The sequence below is a fragment of the Pagrus pagrus genome (genome assembly GCF_965226575.1).
Source record: "Pagrus pagrus genome assembly, chromosome: 11".
Taxonomy (NCBI): Eukaryota; Metazoa; Chordata; class Actinopteri; order Spariformes; family Sparidae; genus Pagrus; species Pagrus pagrus.
In genome coordinates, this window is record NC_140195.1 from 19696280 (window position 1) to 19718453 (window position 22174).

At 41.1% G+C, this 22174-nt stretch overlaps 1 protein-coding gene across 2 annotated transcripts in view; it reads left to right on the forward strand.

The window, feature by feature from the left end:
* LOC311265090 (TOX high mobility group box family member 2-like) overlaps positions 1 to 22174 on the forward strand; it is an 86157-nt gene that overhangs the window by 17705 nt on the left and 46278 nt on the right. Inside the window, exon 2 of one of the 2 annotated variants that reach the window (XM_084366423.1) lies at positions 13469 to 13561. The exons of the other annotated variant lie outside the window; for it this stretch is intronic. Coding sequence (XP_084222549.1) covers positions 13469 to 13561 — 93 coding nt within the window. The remainder of the gene's footprint in view (positions 1 to 13468; positions 13562 to 22174) is intronic. 2 annotated transcript variants of the gene reach the window in all.

Consider the following 22174-nt stretch of genomic DNA (forward strand, 5'->3'; position numbering starts at 1 on the left):
GAAAGAGATGACTAAAGATGGTAACGGAAAACAGTGCCATCAACCTATATTAAAGTTAGCTGTTAGCTTACTGCACAAACCCTAAAAGTGCGCTATGTAGTTTTCAAAAAAGTAAAACTCAGAAATGTAATATTTTCAATATTAATGAGGTAATAATACAAACAAAAATATGATTTTTTTAAACTGAATAAAAAAAGCCGTCCTCCAAAGTGAATCAATCAGTCAATGAAGATTTTTCTCTTTTGATGAAAGTTTCTTCCTCAAAACTACATAGTGGACCTTTAAACTTTATTTAGATGTACTACTTTGCTGTTAAGTGTTGTGAGGTGCAGATCCAGTTACAAGTTACCAGTTTATTGATCATATTCTTGTTTTGAAAAACTGATAAAGTTACTCAACTGCAGCCATCCATTGAGGTTTAACTCAGGAGGCAACATACAGCCCTGATGGCTGCTCCTCCTCAAAATGTCAGTATAACCTAAAACAATCTCTAATTATTTAACCTTTCTGATAAATTGTAGTTGTGCAGCTCTGTGCATGGTTACGATTACATAGTTTCCCTTACACTATCATTATCCCTTTGTCAGAGACTTGCTGCATGTCTCCCTGGAGGTAAACCGTTCGCCCTTCTCCTATTTGTTTGCCGCAGCGTCTTTCAATTAAACAGCAGGGCCGGTTTCTTCACAGATTTCGTTTTCGAGTGACTCCCCCGAGAGGGAGCAGAGGAAATGGCTGAACACATCAGACACATTTGTCTTCTCTGCTTAGTTACCTTGCAGGGGGAAGATGGTGATTCCCATTTCCTCCATCTAATGTGTTTGCTTTTACGCCCTATGCCAAGTGTCAACATGCAGCTTCTTGACAGTCATTTTTCATTTGGAGCAAGTGGCTGGGTGGAATAAGACAATGCATTGCACTGTTTGTGCATTTTCCCATCTTTTATCAGCCGATTGTTGTTGTTAAGGTGGCAAACTTCGAACACGTTTCAGGTTAAAAGTGCAGTAGTCAGAGATTATTACTTAATAGCCTTGGCTGGTTGTTGATTGAGAATAAAAAGCCAATTACCATAATAGGATATGGGACATAATGACAGAATTAAATGAGTGTGACAGACACACAATAGGCCTGCTCTGTCATCGCCTTAGCCCAGCTCGCTTATTAGAATTAATCTGGCCTGATTAAAAATGCAAATGGCTCAAAGTCATTGACGGAGTTTACATGTTTTTATAACATTTAACTGATTTAATTACATGGAAAATGAAATGGTGGGATGTGCGATTGAATTTTTTTTTTTTTTTTTTTTTTTTTTTACCCTCCTGCCAGTTGCCACAGAGAGATGAATATTCTCTCATGCCAGGAAGAGAAGGTAATGAGATTAGTGCTCTTCCTCTCTCTGTTTCTCTCTTTCCATCGCTGCCTTTCTGAAGCTGATGGTTTGGTTCATCGAACCAAGAAGAGCTGTTTTATTGTTATCACTAAAAAACATTTTATCTTGGTCTCAGAAGCACCTACTGTATTGTGTGGGCTGAGAGCTTCAAAAAATTTAAAGAGTTTCCTCCTACAATGTATCATTTTAGAAGACCACTATATGATTTATAGCCGGGGGGGGAAAGTCATATTCTGATTCTTCCTGCTGTTGTTTTTCAGGCTCAAAGAGGCGTTTAGAGGAAGGATCAGAGGTGTTAAGAGACCGATTTAATTGTTTATGACATGCTTTGACTTTTTTAACTCTAACTCCAGGAGAAACAGAAAGAGAACGGCAAACATTTGTGTTTTTTGTGTTCGGCAAATGAAACTGTTTGCAGAAACAAAACAAAAATAAAAAGCTCAAGATTAACATTTTAAACAGTCCCTTAAATCAGTCATCAGTCATACAGTATATTGCACACAATGACCTATTTGAGTGAGACCAGCCAGTTCCTGTTTTCAGCCCTGATGCTGTTAAAGGTTTCAGACCATATTCAGACTGTGTGCACCTTGTACTGCGAGCTTGTTAAAACTACAGATTGATACTTTTGCTTACTTGAAACATGCATGGTGTTTTTGCACCTTTCAGCCATGGTCGTAAAAACCCACTTGCATGCTGTGGACATCCTGTGGGGGAGGAAATTGATTTTGCTGGGTTTGTTTGTTCTAGACCAACAGACGACATGCGTTTGTTTTTGTTTTTTTTATTTCTTTACATTTCAGACCGGTCGTTTTATTGGTGTATTAACATGTTTTATGGCAGTTGTGACTTTACAACTTATTCACAATAGTTTTAGTTGAGCCAGTTTCTCTTCCCACCCTCATCATAAACGGTCTACAATGTGCACGAGAAGGCATTTGGAAGTGACGGATCGTTTTTAAGATTTGATTCATGTGAATGGGCCAGATGTTCTGTTTTGATATTGATGTGTTGCCTCCTTTGCACCGTCTCCCACCCACCTCGCCTTACATCATCATCAGCAATGCAGTTATTCAACGTGTAAAACAGAGATGTCAAGTTACAAAGGGGCTTCGAGACTGTGGACACGCTGTGAAAACAGCTTTTTTTTCTTTTAAAACACCATTTATTTTGCAGCAGGGAAAAAAGACATACAAAGCTAAAACTTTGTGTTGACAGGACGGGATCAATTCCAACTGCGTGTCCGTACATCAGCTCAATGTGTTGAAATGGAAAGTATGCTATCGATCTGTGTGCATTAGTGCTCTACAGTAACATAAGCAATGACTGGCAGAACAAAAGAGGCACTGTGCGTCACGCTAGAGGAGAGGTGCAGCACAAAGAGGACAGCTAACTTCATGCAGTCTATTGGCATTTCATTGTTTATCATCTCAAGTCCAAACGTATATTTGTCTTTCATAAAAGAATTTTAGCCTCTCACACACATCTGGAACTGATTTTGGGATAGTTTGAAATATATATAGGCCTAATATACTGTTTTGCCCTGCAGAGAGAAAGGTTATTAAAGTATATTGTAGTAAGAAAATATGATACGGCTTGACATTAAAAAGCTTAGAACAGCTACCAAAGCATGCTGTAATAGAGGTCAGGCAACACAGTTACATCCTAGAAATCAAGTTGCTCATTGATAGCTCGCCTCACTCACAACTGCATCGTCTTATGAGGCTGGTAAAGCACACATCCTGCACTGATATTTCTCCTCTTCACATACTTTCACTATAGGGACAAAACACAATTACTCCATTGTGCCACACACTACTGTATATCACATTCTGCACATTTCAGCGAGAGAAAAGACGCAGTGTTGTGTCGGGGCATATGGCATCATGATAAATATGCTTTAGAGGAGGAGGGTAAGGGGTGGAGGAGCAGGGCGGGGAGGGGGGTTCACTGCCAGGGCACAAATTGAATGAACTTTAGCGTGGTGATTGGATTAGTGAATTGTAAACAAAGGGTTATTTCTGTAAATATCCTAATCCCATGGGCCTGGATTAAAGGCAGACAAACAGGAGACAGTGAACCAAGAAATGTTTTTCTAATACTTTGGTTTATGATTTCCGCTTTAGTATGTTAATGTACTTAACATATAATATCATTTTATGAGACTATATATCGACTTAAATTTGAGATATTGTTACATCATGACACTGAATATATATTGTCTTTCCCTCGTTTTAAAGTCTGTTTTACAATAAACTGATGTAATTTTTCATTATATTCATAGTATTGATTATTATTTATAAAGAGATTTCAAAATGTTGAGATATATCGTCATGCAGCCTGACCCCGTGGGGTCCGATTGACGACCCCTGGCTTATCCCTCTCATGCATGGTCCCCAATACAGTGGGTTGATATTTGGAAGCCATTTTTTACCATATATTGACAAAAAGTTATTGCCATGATTTTCAACTTGTTTATCAGTAAAGAATTACATTTAAATATTACTTTGTGATTAAATAATCTGTGCATAAAGGGCTAAAGATATTGCGATATTATTTTACGGCTATAACACTCTACTAACATACTATATATAGAGGGATGCTATCTCTTAATTCATGAACTGTAAAAGGCTAAACAAACCTGGATAGGAAGACAAAGATCTGTGACCACATCTGAGCGAGAGACAGTTAGACAGACAGTGTCAGGGCCCTTTCAGTAAGTGCACCGTTCAACCGTACCTGATGACAGGAAACGTGGTGGTGACAAGGAAAACCCTGAGATGCCACACCGAGGGGTAAAAATAGGCCATATGGCACGAGAGTCAGCAAGAGAGGGGGAGGAGAAGAATATGAAAGAGGGGAAAATTGGTGCACTTCATGTGTTTTCATGTAGGGACTTTCTTCTGCATGGCCGAGATAAGAAACTTCAATGTAAAATGTTGGCAAGTTGTTAGATCAGTCTCATTTTCACGTGTTGGTTTTCTGAGAGAGGGACAACAATAAACGCCTCTCTCTTTTGAGTTTACAGTCTGCGCCTCCTACACCTTCACAGTTAGAGGAGCTGCCTGCTTTAACACAGCACCACCTTAAGTGTGTTACAAATCTCACCTTTTATGTGTCAGTGAAGATTCTTGTAAATGTGACCAAGGGAAAACACACATTTGTCGTTGGTGTCAAGGGTCATCACAGCTTTTCTGACCTAGGTCCATTACAGGTTACTCAACTGTGGTGAAGATCACTGTAGGCTACCTATAGAAGTCATCTATATGGTTGGATACTGGGCATGACTTGTAATGTGTCTTGAAGCCAGAGAGGCTTTAATATGACTGTAAGGTGTCAGTTATCACATGAAATTCTGAATGAAGATGCAGATTATACCCTTCCACTTGAAGACAAAAAGCAGGTGTTAGTGGCTGTAACTGTTTCAGTGTTAAAGGGGTTGAAAGGGGTCCACAATCCTTAAATATATTCAGAAGTTTACCTGAAGTGACTATGTGGGACATGAGTAAGTCTCTTTATGTTACTATCTGTCCAACAAGGAAACTTCCAAGGAAACACAAAGAGGGAATTTTGGACTTAAAAGGCTGCACCTGGAAGATAACCACTTGATTTGACTAACTCAGACTGCTGGAGCCTCAGATAAACTTTTGAAAGGGAGCTTTTAATGACCAGCATTCATGCTGCCGTGACGGTCGGAGACTGCTTCATATTTAGGGCTGACAACCCAAAAAGATGGACCCATGTTCTGTATCCTGGATCATACACCAGGTGTATGTCTCAAAGAAGTTTAAGTGACAGTTAAGCCAGCCTTTTCTAACTAAACCCACCATGTCTCAGCTCTAACACCCAGTCAGTCCGCTCACTCTTGGCCCATGAGGAACTGAAAATCGACGTGTCCTCGGGCCTGCCCCTCCTCTGCATATCTGCTCATTCATCTGGGCCGCTCATTAAAGGGTAATTACCTGTAATTAGTGAATCATGTCGCTTTAATGAAGATGTTGAAAGCTGCTGGAGCCAGAAGGGCTGGCCTTAATTCTGAGTGATGTTCAAAATTAGCGGCAGTCAGGAATTCAATAAAGGCGGACATATTGATGAAATATTAATATTTTTTTGCCGGTGCCATAGGTGGCCTGTATTGTGTTTTTATTTCACATCCATTTACGATTCCAGTGGCGTCAACACCTGGCTCTGGAGGGCAAGTACGTGTTACTGTATCAGAGAAGACTAATGGGCACGATGATGATGAAGCTGTGTGTGTCTAAGTACGTCTGTGTGTGCGCGTGGTGCCTGTGCTCGCCAGTGTAACGCTTGCTGTAATGTGTGCTGTGCAGAGTGTGTGTGTGTGTGAATGTGTGTGTGTGTTCCCTGGCGGCGTGGTGAGTGTTTAATCTGGCCCGGTGGCGTGCCGTTGGCCCGGCTAATCACAGTGTGTCTGTAGGAGTGCGCTGAGCCAGGGGAGCACGCCGTCGCTAACAGCGCCTGACAGACTCATTAGAGAGACCTGGCACTGAGCTAGCAAGACACACACACACACACACACACACACAGAAAGATACACACTCGAACACTTTGAAACACACACAGTGGGAAAGGCACTCAGGCTCAACTGCACAGACATTTGGATAAATTCACACACTTAAACACCTCTTTTTTTTTTTTTTTACGTTTTTGCGCGCACACACACTCATTCATATAATCATCCATAGACAAGTGTGCGCCGTGTCTCTCTCGCTCACACACACACACACACATACAAACACACACAGGCTCAGTGCTCCTCGTGTGAGAACAAGGCAGGCGGTGACCCCTCACAGTCGCAGCCCAAACACAGACAAGAACCGAGAGAGCATCTGCGAAAAGTGGAGGGGGGGAGTGGTGGAGGGTGGGAAAAAAACGGGAGGAGAGGAGGCGAAGAGGAGGAGTGGAGTGGAGAGAAGGGAAGCATCTGATGCAGCAACGCTTTCTCCCATTCAAATGGTGTGTTTAGACAGGCAAATGGCACATTCAAAGGCTAATTATCTGCAGTCAGGAGATCACCTGCACCCTGTCGAGAACCTTGAGAGTGTAAAAAATAGTATGTTAATGATGTTTTGAATGTAGGCTGTATTTACAGGTGCTGTAAGAAGTCCTCTTTGGGCAAAAACGCTCTGCTCTTTTTTCAAAAAAGTGTGAAAATGTAAGTAAAAACCCATTAATTTTTTTCCAGGATTAGGTGGAATGACACTTAGCAAAGTTCGACAAACTACTTTGACAGATTACTTAAGTCTTGCTTGCCTTGCTCTCACAGCGAGGTTAATTGAAGCTCAGCTGCAGCAGAGCCAAGTGGAAACATTAGGTTCGGCTGAATAACAGGTGAATGCAAAGCAGGTCAATACGTAGTCAAGTGTGGGCCTGCCAGCTGTTCACTCCCTCTGCTCTGCCACCACCGCACAATGGTGACACACACACACACACACCCACACACACACACATACACACACACATGATCATGCTTTGCACACGAGAAATAACAGGGACAGGGCGTGTGACATGTTCAAAGCAAGCAGAATCTGCTCTTTTTTTTAATGCATTTCTCTCATTTAAATTCATTCAGTAAGTAGAGCAAAGTGAATAATACATTAACACGTAGTGACATGCCGTACATTAACGACCGATAACACTTAAAAGATGAGGCTGTAGTTGTTGTATATTTTTCTTATTTTCTACAATTCCCATGAAAGAAACAAAAAATGATGAATTTATCTGACTAACAAGTACTGCCCCGAGCCAAATCCTGATATGATAATTCCTATGTGCCATAGACCTCCACTGATGTCTAAAATAATTAAAACACACCATCTAGATGTGTTATTACTCACTCTAATGTACATTAATGCATTTTAACTCCTGTTTGAGAAATTGTAAACCTGAATAATTTAATTCTTTGACCGCTTGGTGAACTTTCTGGCAAACAGCTGCCCGTTCACATCTCCATGGAGCATCATTAACATCCGTTGGGAGTCATCATTCTATCTACCTGACACATGTAAATCCAATACGCACTCCCCTTTAAGCTCCGTGTTAGGTAGCATTTACTGGTAAAATCAACTGCATGCTGCGGCTGAAAACAATGCTGATGAGTGCGGTGAGAGAGAACCAAAAAAATTTAGTTGCAAAACAAGGAGCCGAAAGGTGATAAAATGCTCCATTGACCATATTCATGTGGCCATTTTCCTGTCAGGGTGGGAACAGTTGCTGATCAATCAGTAAGGGGTCAAATGATAACAATATTTCAGATTCCTTACTCTTATACGTTTTGCAACCGGCAACATATCATAATCCCAGCATTTGAGCTTCCCACCCTGAGTGTAAGGTCAGAGGAAAATGGCCGCTGTGTGAATACTGTCTAAATCTCTGTGGGCCTGTCTCTGTGAGTGAACCCTTTCAAAGTCTTTTGATCCATTGTTCGTATAAAATATTAATAGATTAGAGCACCTTTTTAAAAAGAACAACCTCTGGAATGGTTAGGGAAGTTGGAAAGCATTGAGCGATGGACTTCCACATTGTTGGTCTTGGTCTGTTCATTGCATTGACCGTTACGAAAATATCAAATCACACCTGCCTCCTTCTTTAACACTTGAAAACACTCGCAGAAATAAAGAAGAAACCAAAAGAGCCCACACAAAAAAATGCCGCGGTGTATGACAAGAAGTTCTACGGTATATTCTCCTGCCAGTTATGCCAGGTGTCTCTCCCTTTCTTCCTCTCACTTTCTCAGCCTCTCTTATCCTTCACTTTCATACACTCACCTCCTTGTCGGGATTTTTAATCTAGCCTGGTAGCTGTAACTGGAACAAGTTTTCGCTGACAACCTTGTCTCACCTAAAAGCCAAATCAAACCGTCTTTAATTTTCTCTCCCACTGTACCATGTAACAGGCCAAATCTCTCCCCTCTCTCTCTCTCTCTGTTTCCCTCTCTCCTCAGAGTACAATAGCTGTTTTGCTCTCCGCTCTCCTCCATTCTCTCTCTCACTCTTCTCCAGCACAAGGCTATGACATTGAGGGAATGTGATGTGATGTATTGTAGTGAATAATGTATTCTGCGAGGATTGTACAGAGCGCGTAGAGCAGATGGCAGCAGGTTGATCTCGATATGTGTGTGTGTGTGTGTGTGTTTAATGATGACAGTGTGTATATGTGTGACGTGCGTACGAGTGTGTGTCTGAATGGGGGAGGGGACGGAGGAGAAGAAGGGAGGGGGGGGAGGGGGGGAGAGTGGGGGTTGGTTGTATGTGTGTGTATGTGAGCCTCCTTTGTGAGATAAAACATGCAAATGGTGGATTATTTTAATGCATTTTTTTCTAGAGCCCCGAGCCTTAATCCCTAAAGCAGTTGAAATGAAAATAGTATATGTTTTCTTTCAAACTCTCTCCCTCCCTCTCCGTTTTTTTATTCCCTGATAGGAATTTACAACTACCAGCTGTCTAGGAACAGGATCCTTTGCACTTAAATTTCTCTCTGGTGTAGTTACAGCCAAAGACTGATGATTATATCCGGATAGCGTGGAATCGACTAAAGCTTGTCAGGCCTGAACTGCTCTGTTACACAGTGGAGGGATCATGGTTGTGACATCTTTCTGATCGAATGGTGATAACAATTTAGATCATATAAATAGAGCCCAATGCTCAGTTTGTTACTTGGAGTGGACTGCGGATATAAAATATGCGCATTTATAAACAGCTGCACATGCTCAAGCACGGTGGATGTAAAAAAAAAAAAAAAACGGAGAGAGAGACAGAATTGCAGGACTATCAGCTGTGGTTACTAACGTTTATACAGTATGTCTAAACAATCCAGTATGTGAAAATCATCATCTTAATTAACCAACTCTCTCCTTTTAAAAACTCTTATTCATTCAACATTCAGAAAATCATGGTAAATTTGCCTATTTGAAAATACAAATATCAAGCGGTTCAATATTTATGAGGGATTTGCCTGATTTGGTAAATAAATGCACCAATTTTCTAGTCGCTTTTCACCCAGGCCTGTTTTGAGTAGTACAGAGTAAGTCATCTGCTCTAAAAGACACAATATTGAGAAAGAAGCCAGCAGTCTTTACTTGGAGGGTTGTGAATGTGGTACTGTTACTAAAACCCTAGATGTTTTAAATGATTGATGCCACTTCCTTCCAGAAGGTCTGAATAGGTGGTCACGACCAGAAAACACGAGCATAATCAACCAAGATCTCGCAACACTGACTAATCAACTCTTGACAAAAAAAAACAGCTTTTGTTTGTTGTGTTTTCATGTGTGAAATATGATATTTCAAATAACCACATTTGCCTAATTGTGAAATCGTTGTCAAATGTGATATCTTGTCTTTCTCATGTGAAATATCTGTAAAGCATATGTACCTATATACCTGTCTGGATTGTTTTCACTTTCAGATGTTACACAGTGACTATGAGCAGTGTCTAAGCTCACTAAAGCACACAAACACACATAGATACACTTCCCCCCATAGGAAGTTGTCCCCTATAGATGAAGCTAACAGATGGTTGAATCTATTTACATTCACTTTAGTCAATGGTGACTTATATGCTGAAGGTTATTCTACAGTTTTCTGCACTCAACTGAGACTTTGTTGCAAAAATATATAAGCAACTGTGGGGTTGCACTCATAACATCTGTTTTTGATGGCTTCATTAGTCTTTGTCACTTCTTCCATTACTTTTTGAACTGGTACCAGGCATGGGACATAATACAAATTTAATGTCTCGAGTACCCTGTCCAACATAATTGCGATTCTCGATCCAGATAATCATCAAAATATTCTTAAAACTCTTGGCACTAAAACATACTGGAAAGTTATCATAAATCTTAAGATCTTCCTGCACAAACGGATGGACATAAAGGATTAATCAGGAAATCAGGAAACCAATTGAGGACTGTACATCAGCGAGCTAGACAGCCTTTTTTTATTTCAATCATGTAAGGATATTCACGATTATCCCAATAATGAAAATTTACCACGATCAACTTATTGTGTCCCTTCCTTACTTGGTACCATACGATATTCCTCCCGCACATTTCCATCCTTTTTCAACCTGTTGGTTACCTGGTGGTAGTGATGCCCCACACTCTGCTCTGAGGCTCCCTCAGGCTCCTGAAGGCTCATCAACGACATATTTCTAGGTGGCATGTTAGGCTGCAAAGTGCAAAGTCTGGTGGATGCCTGGCAACTGGCCTGTAGTACTGAGGCCAGACAACACAACAACAGCAAACATCCTTTTATTGTATCCTCCCACACCACAGAAAATAAAGGACAAGTCAAGAACCTTGTCATTACTATTTTTTTTAGAAAAATGTTTTATCAATTAATCATTATGGGAGTTGTTGTGCATGCGAGGAATTTCTTGAGATAGGAAGGCTGAATCAGAGCATATGAAACAGCAGGGAGAAGAAAGCTTGTACATCCTTGTCTCTTTCATATTAGGGACAGTGAGCATAATTGAGTAAATGTATTAAGTATTAGAGCGAGCTGATTCAGCCTCTCTGGGATGGTTGATATTGTACTTAAGAAGAATATTGCCCGAGGCAATTCATTAGTGGTAAATAATTGAGAAGTTCGGATAGTGCTAAGGTGAAATGCCTGTTATTATTTTATGGAGTTTGTGTTCTTAGGGCTCTTCAGTTTAAGAATATTAAAAATGCACAAGCCTTTCCACAAATTACTCACTGGAAAGATTCACAATGGCCGCTAATGACTAACCATCCATCTTCCATTGTTTTCGAGCGCTGTAAAAGTGTTTCGCAGCGCCATTATCAATTCTATTTCTGCTTTTGGTAATGTTCTTTATTTCATGTAGGATTGTTATTTTAGACTCATGCTTTATACATTTTTTACTCGTTTTATTTGAGGTGATTAAGGCACATCAGCTTTAACAGTAGGATACCCTCCATTGACATTTTCTAAAAAAAAAAAAAAATCTAACTCCAGTTTTGAAAGCTTGTAGCTTAAATGGTAGCGTCTGGCCTCTCAAGAAGGGGAGTGAAGGGTGTAATGGAGCTGTCAACCAGGCGTGCAGCAGGCCATTATGGAGCTATATGAATAGCAGGGGCTTATGTTATACATAGATCAAACATCAGCAGTCAAACTAATAAATCTGCCTCATGTCAGTGTTGAGTGCACCTGTATCTTTTTATCTAACCTCAGATAGGCTCATGAAAATGCCTTTTTTTACATTAATTTGCATTCAACTAAGTTTTTATCTGCTGAAATGTTTTCTAAAACTTTCCCTGAAACCCCACTGTATTCTTACCTCTCTGTGTCTTTTATTTATGTGTGTGCGTGTTTCAACTCTTATCTGTTAAAAATTGCCACCTTTACATGTCGGTTTTCCGGTGATGCAACCTAAAGGCCACTGAGGTTTATTTAACATCTTTTACACCCACTCACCACCATGTGACAACCAAGAAATGGGGGAGCATGTGAAGGTCTGATCAGTTATTCACAGCATTGTTTGCACTATAATAGCTTGATGTGTTCAAGCCGTGGTCTGTGGTCTGGGTGCAAGAGCTGCTTGTCCCCAACAAGTCAACGGTTGTGTAGTGTTTGGTAAGATGCTCACACATAGGCTGGACAGTATTCTTAGCAATCCTCGCAACTTGATTCTAGGGGTGAGATTGTTAGCTGGGCCATCTGACAGTCAGTCCGTTTGTCTTTTGAGAAAACTTCAAAGCGAAATGGATTGAAAAGAGCCCAATAGATACATGATTTCTGGGGCAATGCTGATACTGATGTGAGGGAGTAAAACAAATCCGATGAGGGCGATTTGCAATGACCCCTTAGATATGATGTACAAAACACTTGTGACAAAGACATGTAAAGGTGGCAGGATATTGGCAGGCAGCTTGGCTTGCTTGAGTTTCAATATTGGGGAGTAAAATTCAGATATTTATATATCAGCTGATTTGCAAAGGTCCCTGAAATGTGATTACCAAACACTTGACAAAAACAGGAAAGAAAGCAGTAAAGAAGGCAGGATATTGTATCACACTTAGATATACCTTAAGCATCATTTTCCTCATTGTATTCTGCAACAGAAATTCTTTAATACAAAAATATTGGACCACCAATGCCAATAAATCTCCAGTATTTCTGTGATTGGCCAATAATATCGGCTGAGTGATGCATGGGTTGGGCTTTAGGATTGACATTTGGTACAAACATTCATGATCCTCAGGGAATGAATCCTAATGACTTTGGTCTTTCCCTCACTTCTCATCAGTGCCACCTAGAAACCTAAAAAACCTAAACAGATAGTATAAAATATCCTAAACTAATAGTTTACAGAGGATAAAGCCTTTCATAACATGATGCAACCCTCAAGCTAAACTGTACTTTCTGCCTCACACGTTCAAAAAAGATCCAAAAACCTTATTTTCCATTGAGTAATGAGCATTTCAGCCTCACTGAGCAAGCAGTGTGGTAGAAAAGTACTATGTTATGTGGTTTTGATTATGTGAGCTGATGTTTGCAGGTCATATTTGTAATATTAGATTACTCTCACAGTTGTTCATAACCCAGCCATTGCTGTGAGCTGTGTTTAATGTGCACGGAGACAGTGTAAATCCACTCGTTGCTCCATGATACTCCTTTAGTCTCCAGATCCTTGGCTCAGTGCCAGCGTTCAGCCCCACTGTCTTGTCGGGGGTTTGTGTATATGCTTGTCAGTGTGTGTAAGAGAGCAGGGAGGTGGGCACAGGGAGGAGGCGTGTTCGGGGTGGAGGGGATGTCAGCTCATTAACCTCCATTCTTCCCCTAGCATGGCGCTGCGTAGAGTCACTGTGTAAGTCTCATGTCATTACTCCTCCCCCTGCACGCGTGTGCCGGGCATGAGGGGAAGAGCAGAGCGACCAGAGAAAAGGGAGAAAGAAGGGAAAGGTTCACGAGGGAGGGGGGGCCCTTGACATGTTCCTTTACAAATGCCCTGCTTGTATCTCGCAAAAACTAAAGCCCCGCCATCTCGTTTCCTTCCCCACTTTTGTCTTCTCTGTCTCTTCTCTTTCTCTCCCCGCTGTCTCTCTCTCTAACCACAGGCCCGGTACAGTGTGGGTGAACGAGGGGTTAGGCTCCACACTGCCCCCACCCCAGGCATCAATCCAGCTAGGAAAAGACTGCCCACTGCTGTGGTGAGATAGCCAAGCCTCCAATTTCTGAAACTTCATCTGTTCTCCACTTGTACAATGTGGTGTGACGTGTATGACACGTGACAAACTGCACGTCCTTTTGCCTCCGACGCCAACTCTATAGTATATGTCTAGAGATGTCTCTGTGCTTTTTCATCTGTAACTTAATTAAAATACACTTTTCACAGTCCCCTTTTTATACATGGTGACCAGTTCACCGTTCATTTTTGTATAGCGGTTTTAACATTTTTGATCCTTTAGATAGATAGACAGTCATTAGCGGCATTAGCTGGCCACACGTTAACAATAGGTCGCAATGTCTCTTTTTTAAAACTTGGTGCTTGAAAGAGCTGCCAAAAATGAAAGTGACTGACAAACACCATCTTGTGAAAGTGAGCAGTAAAGCCTTATTGCTGGATAAGAGATTTAAATCTCAAATTGGAGAGAAGGGTGACTGGTTCTTTGTAGGAAGCTGTGATTACCTAAATGATCAAAAATGCTACAAACACTATAAACAATATACAAAGCGAAATGTGAAATGTGAAGTATTTTAAGTAGGTTACGGATAAAGAAAAGCACTGAGATAACTATAGAGGTATACTGTAGAGTTAGCAGCTTGCAAAGCAGCTATATGCCATACTACATTGTGCAAGTGGAGAGTTTGTGCCAGTTGATTTAGAAAGGTGTACCTCAAAGTACTGACCTGGGCCCAGTTATATTTTGGAGGCTCCAAATTGAGAATATCTAGAGTTGTGATTAAATTGCTCATCATGGAGAGACATATTTTATTAAACTCTTGAATTTCCCTACAAGAACATACACATGCACAGACTCTCCATGCCTTATACATACACCATGTCTGAATACATTAGAAAAACTCATTATTTTATATTCTCCGCTACACAATGCATATATTGCATGTATTTGCATTAAAAAAAAACATTTACAGGAATCCACAGATGACGTCAGGAGTTGTTTCTTAATTGCAGCAACATATGTGTGAAAACGTGCCAAGGTGCAAAATACGCCTCTGTAGTAGTAGTTGGGTCACACTGTGTGGGCATCCATAGAGACAAATTAATTCTGAAATTGAGCACTGAAATTGAGCACCTTTGACATTTTCAGGATTAATCTTTAACCACTTTGTTTTTATTTAATAATGAATAAAAAACGTCTCTTAGTGAGAATAAATATAACACATCGATATTTCTTCAGGCAGCCTGCTGTAAGAATAAGATGTTGCTATGTACCTTCTTGTGAATTTATCTTTTGTTAAAACTACCCTGACCTACTGGACTGGCTGTTATTATTAATAATGAAGCATACTTCCCTGTTTAGTTGATATTTGTGCGTAGTGCTATAATTACTTACTTAAAGTGAATGCACCGCAACCTGATTATCAGTAACAGTAATTCAACAATTACAACACTTCCTCCCACCTTCTACAACTGTAAGTTTCGTGCTGCATGTCAAAGTCCATGCATATAGGAGACTGAACACAACACACAGCCGCAACCTTTTGTGTGTCTCCCAACAAAGAAGACACCTATAGAAATAGACTGATGTGTTTCCTATGTTCGTAATGATTTATTTTAGTCACTGCCAGAACAGTCAGACTTGAGAATTTGTTCTTCTTCTTCTCCCTTTGCTCTTTCGTACTTTATTCTGTGCAGAGGCAAGAGAGCAGTAGATTGCAATAAGATAACCAATTATATGCTAGAGGAAACCAGACTTTTTTTTTCCTGCTGCAGTTATCTGATGCTGCGGTGAGCAGAGGCAAAGGGCTGGGGTAATGTGACATTCACTCTGCCCTTTATCTTCTCTCATCGCTGTTTACCCCAGTCAGTTAAAAGTGGCTTGTGCTCTGCATCCTCTCCTGCTGCCAGAGAAACCTCACTGACAAAGACTCACACAGAGACATGCACTTACTGTACGGACACACACATTGTACATTGTACAAACGTGCGAACACACACGCGCGCTCTCACTCCAAACCAGACTGTGTAAGTGTCAGGTGGACCACTTTCCTCCTAGTGGCAGCCATATTGTCAAGTATAGGACTGCTGCACCTGCTGGGCCTAGCTGCTAATTGCATGTGATGCTACTGTGCCCGATGCTAAGAAGGTGTTTCCCAGCACTGGTTAGCAAGCAGGCTGTTGAAGGCCACCGCGGCAGGAAGAGGGAGGCCATGTGGGTGGCACTTTGGTCTGACATCATTTTTTTTCGGCGTATCTTTGCACATGCACTCACACGTGGCGCATTCCATGTTCGTGACCTCTTTTGCACTCTGCTTAGTTACTCCACAGAGATTGTACTTGATGATACGCAGTCAAACTATATGCTAACCTACTGTTCCTCTCTGACAGACAGTGCAGCCATGTTTCATTCAGCGACCTGGATAGAGTTTACACAAAAGTATATTTTACTCATAAACCTGCAATAACATTTTTTTTGGTCAGCAGTGGGCAACAGAAATAAGCTAAAAATATAATTTATGATAAACTTTTATTTAATTTGGAAAACGTATTCATAGTATCATAGAGATCTCCTTTTAGCTCTGTTTTGGTTTCCACCAACTATCGAAAACCACAAAATATCTAAATGCCACACTATGGTCACCAGCTTGTTGCTCACTTTGGGAAAACACCCAAAAGTGAGCAGACTTATCAGACAGACTTCCCTTGTAGACCAGTCACGGATAATGAGAACCATGTACATTTTCTTTATGTATCAAGCAACAGAAAAGCCAAAGCAGGGCATGTTGAGATTGTTTGCCTTGCATGTCCTGCAATATGACTGTTGCGTATGAGCACATCACAATGTCCATGCTCTAAAGATAAATCATGCAGCTGTAGTTACTATATTTGTATTCTTTGTATGACTGCATGCACTGAACTACAGTGACTGTTTGGGATACATACATGTACCCATACACCCCTAGAGTCCGTGCTTATTCTCATTACAAGTGACCCCTCTCAGATAAAAGTAGTCATGTAATACAAAAATGTTGATTACAGCCAGTTGAATTGTAAATACCTTGCCTGAAAACGTCTCAACCCACAGAAGTAATGGGTAAAATTTAAAAGTGAAATCCATGGGACCCTCAGAAGTAGCTACACAGTGTGGTGTGCAGTAACATTTTCTTTTGGTATTAAACATGAGACAGCTGTGTGCTGTTTACTGACTTCTGCAAAAGAGTTTTTTGTCGCTGCCATTGCAACCACATATATGGAGTTTCTTCTTGTTTCTTGTGTTCCGCAGTATCATCCTTTGACTCCATTTTGAACAGAAATCATATCATTATTAGAAATGATCGCCTTATAATTTATTTTAATGATAAATAATTAAAATATTATATATATATGTATATATCTGTATATATATATTATAATTAGTTAATGATGAAAGTCTCAAAAGTCAAAAAATTCGTTAAACTGTAAGACTGTGATTGCTGTTAAAACAGTCTGAGTTAACACGTCTCACCATCACCGTTAAGATTTTTATCTTGTTGTGAACTCACTAAGTCACAGTGAACTCGGGTTCACAGTGGAAACAAAACCTTATTTAGCACCACACCACCTGGCCTCCCTTCTCACACACACACGCACACACACACACACACACACACACACACACACACACACGCACACACACACACACGCACGCACGCACGCACGCACGCACGCTGCCTTTCTCCTCAATCTCCCCTCCCATCTCTGCTGTTGACTGTTGGTTCTGTTTTGCGGTTGCTCCAGTGCAACAGAAAGTGGATGAATGAGAGCTTCAGCCTGCTTTTTTATTTTTACACATCACAAAGTATAGGTGGAGCCGGAAGCGGTTGGAACCTGCGTCGTGTCTTTTGTGAAAAGGGATTTTTTTTTTTTCTTCCAAGCTGTTTCTGATAGGAAGCGCACCGTGTGTTTGTGTGTGTTGTTCCGCTGTGGAACCTAATCATAACAAACAGAGATGATGCTCATTAGATGTGAGCTGATCACTGACAGTAAGGCTAAATATTTCTTTACCAGAATCAGCTGGGGAGGTAATGCAAATAGTCTTTTAAAACACTTTTGAAACAGTCCTTTCAGGAAAAACAGCGCCTCCACAAATGCATGTTTCCAATTCCTCCAACTGAATACTTTCTAGGTTGGCATGAAGCCAGCAAATTCCAAACAGAATTCCATCAAAATCCCTCCGAGAGATACGACCAGCCGCTGCGTGTATCTCGCCGGTATCTGATCATGTCGTCCATGTGGTCCGCTGACCGGAGCACAGTGTGTCCAGGTAAACATAGCCCGGGTTTTGCATATGAAAATGAACCATGCAGCTGATAAAGGTGAGGATGCACATGATGTTGGGCGTTGGTGGATGTGACCCTAGTGCTGCAGTGTGTACATAAGTCTGTGCGTGTGTGTGTAGTGTGTGTGTGTGTAGGATCAAACTCTCACACCCAGGAAGAGGCCCTGTTTCCCTTATCTAACGACAACAGAGCATGTGTCGCCATGGCCACAGGCTGCGCTTTTTATGGGCTTTGTGTGTGTGTGTTTGTGTATATATGTGCGTGTGTGTGTGTGTGTGCCATGCTCATTGTTTGCCCATGTTCATTGTTTGCTTGGGGCGTGGTGCAACACCAGAATTGTTACTATAGTCTCTCCTCTCTTCCCTTTTTCTCTCTCCTCCTCCCATGCAACTCTGGATTCGACCTACTATAGCTTTTTCTTTCTTTCTTTCTTTCTTTCTTTCTTTCTTTCTGTTTCTGCCTCTCAAACTCTTTGTCTCTCACTCTTCCTCTGTTTTAAGTGTGTGCATGTGTGCGTGCATGTTTGCGTGTCGGTGTTTCTCTCTGTCTGTCTTTCCGTCTCCTCCTCTCGTCTGGCTTTGAACCAGCCGTGACAAGTTGGGCAACATCAAAATTCAGTGGCACATTGTCTCAGGTTGAGGTTTGTTAGGTCTCTCCTACGGCTTAATTGAACAGAGGACGAGGGAGAGAGAGATGTAAAAAGAGAAATAAAGAGGAGAGGGGGAAGATGAGGAAGAGGGGTGCTCAAACAGGCATACATATTGCATGAGTCTCCCCCCCCCCCCGCCACCACCACCACCTCCACCACCACCACCTCCACCACCACACCCCTTTCTTCACAGAATGGCTGTGTACTGTTCTGGGCTTATTAATTCCGCTCGGTGAGAGAATTATTTTTAGAGACTTGGTGTACTGGCAAAGGCTTTTAAAGTCACAAGTATTACACATTCTGCTTATAGATTCCCTTTTGTAAATAGAAAAGTTCTGAAAGTTTGTTGTGGTTGTTCTTCAGTGGGATCCTGTGTGTTTTTTGTTGTACTCTTACAGATGTCGCAATGGTCCGTGTGAATGTTGTTTGAGTTCAAGTTCCCTTTTTCTCCTCACCTCATATCATACACCATACTACATCAACTGTAATATGGTGTATGTTATGTTGTTATGTACTGAAGCAGTACAACCAGAATGAAGAAATACTGTAGAAAAAAGAGAGGCAAGTAAGAGAATGACCCCTTTCAGGCTGTATATTATTTATGTAACTGGATGATTAATATTAATGCAGCTGCTGCAGCTGGTCAAGGCAGATTTTTAAACTACTTTATAAACTTTTGAGTAGTTTCAACTAGAGCCCGACCAATACTCTGTTTTGGGGGGTGTAAAAAAGATATGTAACAATAAACTTTAATTGTCTAAAATTACATCAGTGCACTGAAACAGTAGACTTAAAAAATGACAACATGTACACTGAGACCGATATGTCTTTGATCGGCTGTTGGTATCGGCCAAGTGACACATCAGTCAGGCTTTAGTTTTGTCTATAACAAAGCGTCATATTTTACAAGCCGATCATGTGTTTTGTTCACAAAATCTTCATCTGTAGTAAAGTAATAGTAACTAAAGCTGTTAAATTAAAGCAACATTATGTAAAATATCAGCTTCAGAATCATGTTGATGGTTCAGTGTCTTGTAACAGGGTGTCTCTGTCTCAGCCACTCACTTGTTTCTGCACTATGTAACTTCAGTGAGAGGGTAGGATCACAGTGTTACATACATGTTTACTTCAGCATACAAGTTGCAAGTTGTTATGACGTGAGGAGATTTGATGGTAGTCAGCACCTACATTACATCTGACAAATTGTTACAGACCTGGGATTTGTATTTACAACAGTGGTGTTGCACTCAGAAACTGTGGGGGGGCGCCAAAACGCCAATTTCTACATAATGTTGCTTTAATGTAGTGAAAAGTGCAATATTTACCTCTGAAATGCAGTTGCATAAAATGGAAATACTGAAAGTGCTCCAAACTTTTACATAATCACAGTACTTGAGCAAATGTACTTATGTACTTTGCACCACTCTAAAGCCCTTTGAGACAAGCTGTGATAACGTTATATAAAAGAATGTTACATAAATAGACCGGAATTGAGGTTCAGTTATTGATATTAGCTGATACATAAAACAGGTTACTTGCTGTGGTATTCATGTGTTTCAAAGCATTAGCTCCAGTTATGTAAGTTATTATTATACTTTGCTTCTTAGGTAATTGGTTTCCTAGTTTTATTTTCCCATCATTACGAGTTCATTTTTCTCTCTAACGATTGGACAGTCGTGGCATTACTCATGCACACAAGCAGTTCATCTCCCCCCCTCACAAACAGATGTTGCCGAGAAGGCTTTATGAGGAGCTTATATGAATTGTCCGTCAATCAAAAACAATCTTCAGTGGAGTCTGTAATTTTGCCTCCAATCCTGCCATCAACTGTCTCACCGGCGCACTCCAAGATGAAAAGATCCCAGCATTGTATTGTACCATTAGCACTGTGTAAATATTACATGTTTTCCCTGGATATGCTAGTTAGCATTACTTCCACCTTGTGGCTTCATTATTTTCGAAACGCTCAGCTTTGTCGATGATTGCGAGGCATGACCTAGTTCTGGGACTCTCTATCTCTATCTCTATCTCTCTCTCTCTGTTTCTCTGTCTCTACTTTCTCACTTTTCTTCCTCATTTACTCATCCTCTACGTCTTTGCTCGTTCCATCTCTACCTCTCCACCTCATTTTCTTCTCACACTGAATCTGTCTACCTCTTTCTTTGTCAATTATTCATTGTCTTTCTCCATTTACTGCCTCAGCATCACCTTCATCCTTTTTAGTGCGTCTCTCTGTTATTCTCATCCTCCTCTCCTCTCATGTATGCATTCTTTATTTCTCAATTTGTCTCCCTTCCACAACCTATTATTATTTTCTCTATTCTCACATCCCCCCTTCTCTCTCTCTCTCTCTCTCTCTCTCTCTCTCTCTGTACCCCTCCCTGCCTCTCTATCCCTCTTCTCCATGTTTTTATTCCTCTCTCTCAGCACCACGTGTGTCACGGAGGGAAACATCGCGAGCAGTGGTCCCTGCTGAACAATTACCATGCAAAGCAATCCAAATAGAGATGTTTGCCGAAAACAACATGTGTGTAATTACTGCTTAATGAGGCCCTTGTCTCAGGCAGAATGCCCAATTAGACTGCCGATGAGAAAGCGATGCCAAGGCCCACTGAAGAAAGAGAGGGAAGAGGGGAGAAGGAGGGGTGGGGAGGGAGATGGAGAAGTAGAGGGAGGTTGTAGCACGGAGAGAGAGAGGGGAACAGAGGAGAGAGAAAGCAGCGAGGAGGAGAAATAGAAAAGAGGAAGAGACAGTGAAACATAAGGGGGAGTGGAAAGACTGAGAGAGTGAGAGAGGGAGAAGGGAACAACAGAGAAAGAGAAGATGATTTCTGCAGTAAATGTGGAGTAATGGCAGAGCTGATAGCATTGAGCCGAGGATAAATTGGCATTTTAAGTGGGAGAGCGAGGCACTGCAAAGGAGAGCTATTGAGAGAAGAGCAGGGGGAAAACAGCTTTACATTGCAATATATGGGCAGCCATGTTGAAGCACAAAATGGCTGACCTTTCAAGGCTGGATTTGGCCTTTTCGGTGAACATTATATTACAGATGTAATTGGTGAAAATGAGCACTGTCCACCTTAATTGCTTCATTTAAAGCTGAAAGAAACAGCAGCTCAGTTTGCAATAGAAGCTGAAATACGCGATCTGGCATTCTGTGGTTAAAAAAACGGCGTTATTCAGTGAGTGTACTCTCCTTTCACCCGAGAGAATCTTATCCAAAAGACGCTCTCGAAATGGCTTTACGTCACCAGCGATATCAAAGTGGATTTCAATGGAATGAAATTGCTCAGTTAGGCGAGGACAAGAGGCTTTCATGTGAGGAGCAGAGAGTTTATTGCAGATATGTCACCAAGGTCAACATCACTTTGGCCCTCTCTGAGCTACAGTCACTTCTCACTGTCAGGTGATAGACAGCACCACGCTTCATTAAGCAAATTAATGTCTGTATCTCCAGCATGTAGCGTCGAACAATTAGTCAGCATTCAGTTTCACCCGAAGCAGTTTTTAACGCTGGTGCTGGTGGGGTTCTCGGATTAATCATGTGAGGTATGAATGAGGCTTAAATGCAAGTGCTTGTCTCAGTTTCATTTTTGCGTCTGCGGTTGAATGTAAATGCAATCATTAGAATAACCAAGTGAATCCTCACAAGGGCTTCCATGATATGCAT